Below are 10,000 nucleotides of genomic sequence, written 5' to 3'. Positions count from 1 at the left end.
CCACCTACAAGGCACAAGTCAGGAGAGGGATGGAATACCCCCCACTTGCCCCTGGATGGGGGCAGCTCCAACAACACTGGAGAAGCTCGACAACATCCAGGACAAAGCAGCCCCCGCTCGATCGGCACCACATCCACAAACATCCCACTCCCCCCACCACCCACCCACCGACGTTCAGTCGCAGCAGTGTGTACCATCTACAAGGTGCTCTGCAGAAACTCACCAAAGACCCTCAGGCAGCACCTTCCAAACCCACCACCCACTTCCATCCAGAAGGACAAGGGGCAGCAGGTACATGGGAACAGCACCCCCTGCACATTCCCCTCCGAGACCCTCACCATCCCGACTTGGGAATATATCCCCGTTCCTTCAGTGTCTCTGGGTCACAATCCCTGGAATTCCCCCCCTAAGGGACATTGTGGGCCACCCCACAGCACATGGGCTGCAGCGGTTCAGGAAGGCAGATCCCCCCACCCCCACCACCTCCTCCAAGGGGGGAAATAGGGACGGGGGGCAATAAATGTAGGCCTCGCCACATCCGAAATTAGCGAAAAATTGACAATGAGGTTTGTAATTATGATGCCCCTCACAGGTGAATACCCATGCCTGAGACTGTCATTTGGGGAGCCACTGCAGAAGCCGTTGATGAGAATGGTTTCGGGGGGCCGGGAGGTGGCCGATGCAGACAGATAAGGTAGTTTGGGACTGTCTTCCTCTGGGGGGAGGAGTCCAAGGAGCAATTGGATAGAAATAAGGTGCAGGGTCATGGGGCAGAGGCGGGAGACTGGCACAGAGTCAGGATGCTCATTCGGAGAGCCAGTGTGGAGACGAGGGGCTGATGGGTCTCCGTGCGATGGTGTCGGTGGGTAGCAGGGAGAAGAGAATGAGTATATCGACCCCAACGCCATTCTTCGCCCCGACTCCCCTCCTCCCACCCAGAGGCAGCGGCACATGGGGACTCGAGCCAGCGATCCAGAACCACACATTTCCATCCATATTCCCGAGAAGGAGCCGGTGCAAAATGGCACCGGTGCCAGCAGCGAGGCGGAGAGGAACCAAGGAGCCGGGGCACGGGAGAGTGAGGAGGCTGGTGCAGGAATCCCGGGAGAGCCTGAGGAAGAGGAAGGGAAGGCGGAAGCAGACAGTGGTGGACCACTCCTCCCGTTCAAAATTCCAGGTACAGGGGCGTGGGGTGGGATGGGGGGGCAAGGGGGGAGGGGGCACGGTTGGGGAGGGGAAAATGGGGAGGGGGCGAGGGGGGAGGGGGCATGGTGGGGGAGGGGAAAACAGGGACGGGGCAAGGGGGGAGGGGGCACTGCAGAATAATCCACACTCCTACAATCCGATTGTCGCACCCCCCTGGTCCGATACCCCACACCCACCCCCCCCCCCCGGCCTGATACCCCACACCACTGTCTGATACCCCCCCCCAGCCTGATACCCCACACCACTGTCTGATACCCCCCCCAGCCTGATACCCCACACCACTGTCTGATACCCCCCCCAGCCTGATACCCCACACCACTGTCTGATACCCCCCCCAGCCTGATACCCCACACCACTGTCTGATACCACCCCCCAGCCTGATACCCCACACCACTGTCTGATACCCCCCCCCGGCCTGATACCCCACACCACTGTCTGATACCCCCCCCCAGCCTGATACCCCACACCACTGTCTGATACCCCCCCCAGCCTGATACCCCACACCACTGTCTGATACCCCCCCCCCGGCCTGATACCCCACACCACTGTCTGATACCCCCCCCCGGCCTGATACCCCACACCACTGTCTGATACCCCCCCCAGCCTGATACCCCACACCACTGTCTGATACCCCCCCCAGCCTGATACCCCACACCACTGTCTGATACCCCCCCCAGCCTGATACCCCACACCACTGACTGATACCCCCCCAGCCTGATACCCCACACCACTGTCTGATACCCCCCCCAGCCTGATACCCCACACCACTGACTGATACCCCCCCCAGCCTGATACCCCACACCACTGACTGATACCCCCCCCAGCCTGATACCCCACACCACTGTCTGATACCCCCCCAGCCTGATACCCCACACCACTGTCTGATACCCCCCCCCAGCCTGATACCCCACACCACTGTCTGATACCCCCCCCCCGGCCTGATACCCCACACCACTGTCCGATACCCCACACCACCCCCCCCCCCCCCCCCCGGCCTGATACCTCCCCTCCTCGGCCCAGTAACTCCACGTTGGCAGTGTGAGCCTGCCCTTCCGCACACAGCAGTGCCAGCAGTAGAGGGGGCACTAGGCTGCAGGACGGGTTCCTGATGTAGTGAGTGCCAGCTAATGGAGCTGTGTTTGTGCCTGGCCAATGCCCATGGGGGCGGTGCGAGGCGGCGCGGTGGCTTCTGGCCTGGCCACTCAGCTTTCTGCTGTACCACACGGTTCCCAACTGTGCGCTACCCCGCTGGGAGAAATGGTTCCTGGTCACGTTCCTCAACTCGACGCTCTGGATCGGTGTGTTCTCCTACGTCATGGTCTGGATGGTAAGGACCCGGTCACCCATTCCCTTCCCTAAACCGGCACGCCGTCCTCATCCCGGGAATGCTTCATGGTGGGGACAGTGTAGAGGAAGCTTAACTCTGTATCTAACCCCGTGCTGTCCCTGTCCCTGGGAGTGTTTGATGGGGGAGACAGTGTAGAGGGAGCTTTACTCCATCTCTGACCCTGTGCTGTCCCTGTCCCTGGGAGTGTTTGATGGGGAGGACAGTGTAGAGAGAGCTTTACTCTGTATCTAACTCCCGTGATGTCCCTGTCCTGGAGGGTATTTAATGGGGGAGGGGGCGGTGGTGGGGACAGTGCAGAGGGAGCTTTACTCTGTATCTAACCCCTGTGATGTCCCTGTCCTGGAGGGTATTTAATGGGGGAGAGGGCGGTGGTGGGGACAGTGTAGAGGGAGCTTTACTCTGTATCTAACCGCCGTGATGTCCCTGTCCTGGAGGGTATTTAATGGGGGGGGACAGTTTTGGGGACAGTGTAGAGGGAGCTTTACTCTATATCTAACCCCCGTGATGTCCCTGTCCTGGAGGGTATTTAATGGGGGAGGGGGCGGTGCTGGGGACAGTGTAGAGGGAGCTTTACTCTGTATCTAACCCCCGTGATGTCCCTGTCCTGGAGGGTATTTAATGGGGGGGGACAGTGGTGGGGACAGTGTAGAGGGAGCTTTACTCTGTATCTAACCCCCGTGATGTCCCTGTCCTGGAGGGTATTTAATGGGGGAGGGGGCGGTGGTGGGGACAGTGTAGAGGGAGCTTTACTCTGTATCTAACCCCCGTGATGTCCCTGTCCTGGAGGGTATTTAATGGGGGAGGGGGCGGTGGTGGGGACAGTGTAGAGGGAGCTCTACTCTGTATCTAACCCCCGTGATGTCCCTGTCCTGGAGGGTATTTAATGGGGGAGAGGGCGGTGGTGGGGACAGTGTAGAGGGAGCTTTACTCTGTATCTAACCCCCGTGATGTCCCTGTCCTGGAGGGTATTTAATGGGGGAGGGGGCGGTGGTGGGGACAGTGTAGAGGGAGCTTTACTCTGTATCTAACCCCCGTGATGTCCCTGTCCTGGAGGGTATTTAATGGGGGAGGGGGCGGTGGTGGGGACAGTGTAGAGGGAGCTTTACTCTGTATCTAACCCCCGTGATGTCCCTGTCCTGGAGGGTATTTAATGGGGGAGGGGGCGGTGGTGGGGACAGTGTAGAGGGAGCTCTACTCTGTATCTAACCCCCGTGATGTCCCTGTCCTGGAGGGTATTTAATGGGGGAGGGGGCGGTGGTGGGGACAGTGTAGAGGGAGCTTTACTCTGTATCTAACCCCCGTGATGTCCCTGTCCTGGAGGGTATTTAATGGGGGAGGGGGCGGTGGTGGGGACAGTGTAGAGGGAGCTTTACTCTGTATCTAACCCCCGTGATGTCCCTGTCCTGGAGGGTATTTAATGGGGGCGGACAGTGGTGGGGACAGTGTAGAGGGAGCTTTACTCTGTATCTAACCCCCGTGATGTCCCTGTCCTGGAGGGTATTTAATGGGGGGAGGGGGCGGTGGTGGGGACAGTGTAGAGGAAGCTTTACTCTGTATCTAACCCCCGTGATGTCCCTGTCCTGGAGGGTATTTAATGGGGAGGGTGGTGGTGGGGACAGTGTAGAGGGAGTGTGTGATGTTTGACCTGTTTTGTTGCGTTGCCTAGGTGACCATAATTGGATATTCGTTGGAAATTCCGGATGTGATTATGGGAATTACGTTCCTGGCCGCTGGGACGAGTGTCCCTGACTGCATGGCGAGCTTCATTGTGGCCCGGCAGGGTGAGGGCACTGCGCGCTGTGAGTGGGATGGTTCAGCTTTGAGAGCCCACGGACTAGCAGTGGGTGCCAGTATCTGGGCAGATGCCTCCTCACGACCGGGATCAGGAGCGGGCCACCTTGCCCCTCCGGCCTGCTCCGCCATCCCATCAGATCGTGGCTGATCCTTTCATGGAGCCACCTCCACTTCCCGACCGGCTCACCATCGTCCTTCGCTGTTCCTAAATCTATCTTTGCTTTAAAAATAGCCTCACTGGGCCTGGAATACCGCAGATTCCCAACCCTTTGGGCAAAGAAGTTCCTCCTCAGCTCAGTCCTAAATCTGCGCCCCCCCCCCCATTATTTTGAGGCTATGCCCCCTCATTCTAGTTTCACCCCCCAGTGGGAACAACCCCCCCCCTCCGCTTCTATCTTATGTATTCCCTTCATAATTTTATATCTTTCTGTAAGATGCCCCCTCATTCTTCTGATTTTCAACGAGTATAGTCCCAGTCAATTCAATCCCTCCTCATAAACAAACCTCCTCAACTCTAGAACTGACCTGGCGAACCTCCTCTGCACGCCCTCCAGTGCCAGCCCATCCTTTCCCAAGTAAGGAGACCAAAACTGTACACAGTGACTCCAGGTCTGGCCACTTCAGGTCCGCATACAGCTGCAGCATAACCTCCCTGTTTATAAACTCCATCCCTCTGGCAATGAGGGACGATGTTCCATTTGCCTTCTTAAATGACCTGCAGCAGCTGCAAACCAACTTCTTTGACATTCATGCACAAGGACACCCAGATCCCTCTGCACAGCACCACGCTGCAGTGTTTCACCGCCCACCAGAATGGATGGCCTCATGTTTACCAACATTGTACTCCATTCTATCATAATTATTTTGTCCCTCATTTCAGAGTTCACCAAATCTGTCCTCAGCCCGGCTCCCCCCACTATATACACCCCTCCCCATGTCGCAGCTCGTCAGCTGCTGGAGGCCTCACCCTCGTCTTCATGAGCTCCGAACACAACCATTCCAACCCTGTCCCATCTCCTCTCCCACATTTTACCCTCTGGAATTATCTGGAAACTCTACAGTTCCCATGTCCCAGCAGAGTGAGAGAGACAAGTAAATGAGAGAGAGAGAGAGAGAGAGGGTTAGAGAGGCCTCCCCGTGTACAGGGAGTGTGGGGGGACAGAGAGAGGGATCTCCCCGGGTACAGGGGTGTGGGGGAGAGAGGGATCTTCCCAGGTACAGGCATTGGGGAGAGAGGGAGCTCCCCGGGTACAGGGATGTGGGGGAGAGAGGGACCTCCCCAGGTACAGGGATGTGGGGGAGAGAGGGGCCTCCCCGGGTACAGGAGTGTAGGGGAGAGAAGGCACTCCCCAGGTACCGGGATGTGGGGGACAGAGAGATCTCTCCAGGTACAGGGATGTGGGGGAGAGAGGGGGCTCCCCGGGTACAGGGGGAGAGAGGGATCTCCCCGGTTACAGGGATGTGGGGGAGAGACAGATCTCCCCAGGTACAGAGGGAGAGAGGGGGTTGGATAAGTCTCCCTGTGTTTGGGAGTGGATTGTAATGTTGAAGGGAAGGTGCTGTCAGTTTGAATCTCAGGTGGGGAGTTGCCAGGAGCGGGTGTAACCTGGTCGAATAGCTGCTGTTTGTTTTGCAGGAATGGGGGATATGGCAGTCTCAAATTCCCTCGGCAGTAATGTGTTTGACATTCTGCTGGGACTCGGAGCTCCATGGATCCTGAGGACGCTGGTATTGGATTACAGCTCAGTGGTGAGTGGCTGTAAACTGTCCAGCACCATCTTATAATCTCTGAAAAACCCCAGCACAGAGGCTAGCCATTCAGCCCATCTGCCCTGTGCTGGACCTTTGAAGGAACTCTTCCTTTAGTCGCCCTCCTTCTCTGTCTCCCAACAGCCCTCCGTAGATATCTCCTTTCACAGTATCTCCCCGATTTCCTCTTCCCGAAACTTCCGGTTGAAACTGCTCCTCCTGCCTTTTCATTTAGCGTGTCCCAGATCACACCTCACTGCCTCAAATAAAACATTCACTTCCTCCCTCCCTCCCTCACTCACTCCCTTCCTCCCTCCCTCCCCCACTCCCTCACTCCCTTCCTCCCTCCCTCACTCCCTTCCTCCCGTCCTCCCTGCCTCCCTCCCTGCCTCAGGGTCTGTTCCCATTTCCCTTCCATCTATGTCCCTCTGGGAACAGTTTCTCCCTCAGGCTGACTCAATCCAGCAGCCCCCTTCATGTTTCTGAATGCCTCCGTTCAATTCCAAGCCCCACCCAAAAACCTTCACTGCTCCCAAGGGGAATGATCCCAGTCTCTCTGCACATTGACTGAGGACCCTCATTCCTGCTCTCATTCCAGCAAGTCTCCTGTCACATCCTCTCTATTGCTCTCAACATCTCGACCAAAGCGCAGCGCCTGGAATCAGAGAAAGTGCTCCCTCAGCACTGACCCTCTGACAGTGCCCGCTCCCTCAGCGCTGACCCTCCGACAGTGCCCACTCCCTCAGCGCTGACCCTCCGACAGTGCCCACTCTCTCAGCGCTGACCCTCCGACAGTACCCACTCCCTCAGTGCTGACCCTCCGACAGTGCCCGCTCCCTCAGCACTGACCCTCCGACAGTGCGGCACTCCCTCAGCGCTGACCCTCCGACAGTGCCCGCTCCCTCAGCGCTGACCCTCCAACAGTGCCCACTCTTTCAGCACTGACCCTCCGACAGTGCGGCACTCCCTCAGCGCTGACCCTCCGACAGTGCCCGCTCCCTCAGCGCTGTCCCTCCAACAGTGCCCACTCCCTCAGCGCTGACCCTCCGACAGTGCCCGCTCCCTCGGCGCTGACCCTCCGACAGTGCCCCCTCCCTCGGCGCTGACCCTCCGACAGTGCCCGCTCCCTCAGCACTGACCCTCCAACAGTGCCGACTCTCTCAGTGCTCACCCTCCGACAGTACCCACTCCCTCAGCGCTGACCCTCCGACAGTGCCCGCTCCCTCAGCACTGACCCTCCGACAGTGCGGCACTCCCTCAGCGCTGACCCTCCGACAGTGCCCGCTCCCTCAGCGCTGTCCCTCCAACAGTGCCCATTCCCTCAGCGCTGACCCTCCGACAGTGCCCGCTCCCTCGGCGCTGAGCCTCCGACAGTGCCCACTCCCTCAGCCATGACCCTCCAACAGTGCCCGCTCCCTCAGCACTGACCCTCCGACAGTGCCCGCTCCCTCAGCACTGACCCTCCGACAGTGCCCGCTCCCTCAGCACTGACCCTCTGACAGTGCCCGCTCCCTCGGCGCTGACCCTCCGACAGTGCCTGCTCCCTCGGCGCTGACCCTCCGACAGTGCCCACTCCCTCAGCAATGACCCTCCAACAGTGCCCACTCCCTCAGCAATGACCCTCCAACAGTGCCCACTCCCTCAGCACTGACCCTCCGACAGTGCCCCCTCCCTCAACACTGACCCACTGACAGTGCCCACTCCCTCAGCGCTGGCCCTCCGACAGTGCCCGCTCCCTCAGCACTGACCCTCTAACAGTGCCCGCTCCCTCAGCACTGACCCTCCGACAGTGCCCGCTCCCACAGCGCTGACCCTCTGACAGAGCGGCGCTCCCTCAGCACTGACCCTCCGACAGTGCCCGCTCCCTCAGCACTGACCCTCCGACAGTGCCCTTTCCCTCAGCACTGACCCTCCGATAGTGCGGCACTCCCTCGGCACTGACCCTCCGACAGTGCCCGCTCCCTCAGCACTGACCCTCTGACAGTGCCTGCTCCCTCAGCGCTGACCCTCCGACAGTGCCCGCTCCCTCAGCACTGACCCTCCGACAGTGCCCGCTCCCTCAGCGCTGACCCTCCAACAGTGCCCGCTCCTTCAGCACTGACTCTCCGACAGTGCCCGCTCCCTCGGCGCTGACCCTCCGACAGTGCCCGTTCCCTCAGCATGGACCATCTGACAGAGCGGCACTCCCTCAGCACTGACCCTCCGGCAGTGCTGGCTCCCTCAGCACTGACCCTCCGACAGTGCCTGCTCCCTCAGCACTGACCATCCCACAGTGCCCGCTCCCTCAGCACTGACCCTCCCACAGTGCCCGCTCCCTCAGCACTGACTCTCTGACAGTGCCCACTCCCTCAGCACTGACCCTCCGACAGTGACCGCTCCCTCAGCACTGACCCTCCAACAGCGCCCGCTCCCTCAGCACTGACCCTCCGACAGTGACCACTCCCTCAGCACTGACCGTCCGACAGTGCCCGCTCCCTCACACTAACCCTCTGACAGTGCCCACTCCCTCAGCACTGTCCCTCCGATAGTGCGGTGCTCCCTCAGCACTGACCCTCCAACAGTGCCCGCTACCTCAGCACTGACCCTCCGAAAGTGCCCGCTACCTCAGCACTGACCCTCCGACAGTGCGGCGCTCCCTCAGCACTGACCCTCCGACAGTGCCTGCTCCCTCAGCACTGACCCTCCGACAGTGCGGTGCTCCCTCAGCACTGACCCTCCGACAGTGCCCGCTACCTCAGCACTGACCCTCCGACAGTGCCCGCTCCCTCAGCACTGACCCTCCGACAGTGCCCGCTACCTCAGCACTGACCCTCCGACAGTGCGGCGCTCCCTCAGCACTGACCCTCCGACAGTGCCCGCTTCCTCAGCACTGACCTTCCGACAACTCAGCACTGACCCTCCGACAGTGCCCGCTCCTTCAGCACTGACCATCCGACAGTTCCTGCTCCCTCAGCACTGACCTTTAATCTGTGCATTTTGCTGGCAGGTGGTGATAAACAGTAAGGGGATTGTTTATTCTGTGATTCTGCTTCTGGCATCAGTCTCCCTGATGGTGAGTCTGCTTTTTCTGCATCTCCCGTTTCTCTCTCTCTGTCTCTGTCTGTCTGTCTCTCTCTCTCTCTGTCTCTGTCTGTCTCTCTCTCTCTCTCTGTCTCTGTCTGTCTGTCTCTCTCTCTCCCTCTCTCTGTCTCTGTCTGTCTCTCTCTCTGTCTCTGTCGGTCTGTCTCTCTCTCTCTCTCTGTCTCTGTCTGTCTGTCTGTCTCTCTCTCTCTGTCTCTGTCTGTCTCTCTCTTTCTCTACTCTTAACATTGGAGTTCGTAAGGTTGTGGATGACCCCAAAATAGGAGGATGTAGTGGACAGCGAAGGGGGTTACCCCAGAGTATAACAGGACCTCCATCAGTTGGGCCGATGTGCCGAGGAGGGGCAGATGGAGTTTAATTTAGATAAATATGAGGTGCTGCATTTTGGAAAGGCACATCAGGGCAGGACTTATACACTTAATGGTGAGGCCCTGGGGAGTGTTACTGAACAGGGAGACCTCGGGGAGCAGGTGCATAGCTCCCTGAAAGTGGAGTTGCAGGTAGACAGGGCGGGGGGGAAGGTGTTTGGGATGCTTCCCCTTATTGATCAGTGCGTTGGGTACAGGGAGTTGGGAGGGTCATGTTGGGGCTGTACAGGACATGGGTTAGGGCCACTTCTGGAAAAGTGTGTTCAATCCCGGTCTCCCTGCTGTAGGAAGGATGTTGTCAAACTGGAAAGGGTTCAGAAAAGATTTACAAGGATGTTGGAGGGTTTGAGCTACAGGGAGGGGCTGAATGGTCTGGGGCTATTTTCCCTGGAGCGTCGGGAGCTGAGGGGGTGACCTTATAGAGGTTTATAAAATCATGAGGGGCATGGACAGG

At 58.9% G+C, this 10,000-nt stretch overlaps 1 protein-coding gene across 1 annotated transcript in view; it reads left to right on the top strand.

Annotated features, from left to right (window-relative positions):
* Positions 1-10,000, top strand: part of LOC132208264 (sodium/potassium/calcium exchanger 3-like) — a 44,490-nt gene that overhangs the window by 34,054 nt on the left and 436 nt on the right. The window contains exons 10-14 of the mRNA XM_059643929.1: positions 940-1,177; positions 2,331-2,533; positions 4,221-4,335; positions 5,985-6,097; positions 9,084-9,149. Of these exons, the coding sequence (XP_059499912.1) occupies positions 940-1,177; positions 2,331-2,533; positions 4,221-4,335; positions 5,985-6,097; positions 9,084-9,149 (735 nt within the window). The remainder of the gene's footprint in view (positions 1-939; positions 1,178-2,330; positions 2,534-4,220; positions 4,336-5,984; positions 6,098-9,083; positions 9,150-10,000) is intronic.

Source organism: Stegostoma tigrinum, unplaced genomic scaffold, assembly GCF_030684315.1.
Source record: "Stegostoma tigrinum isolate sSteTig4 unplaced genomic scaffold, sSteTig4.hap1 scaffold_339, whole genome shotgun sequence".
Lineage (NCBI taxonomy): Eukaryota > Metazoa > Chordata > Chondrichthyes > Orectolobiformes > Stegostomatidae > Stegostoma > Stegostoma tigrinum.
Note: the sequence above shows the minus strand (reverse complement) of the source record. Positions and strands in the feature narration are given on the sequence as shown.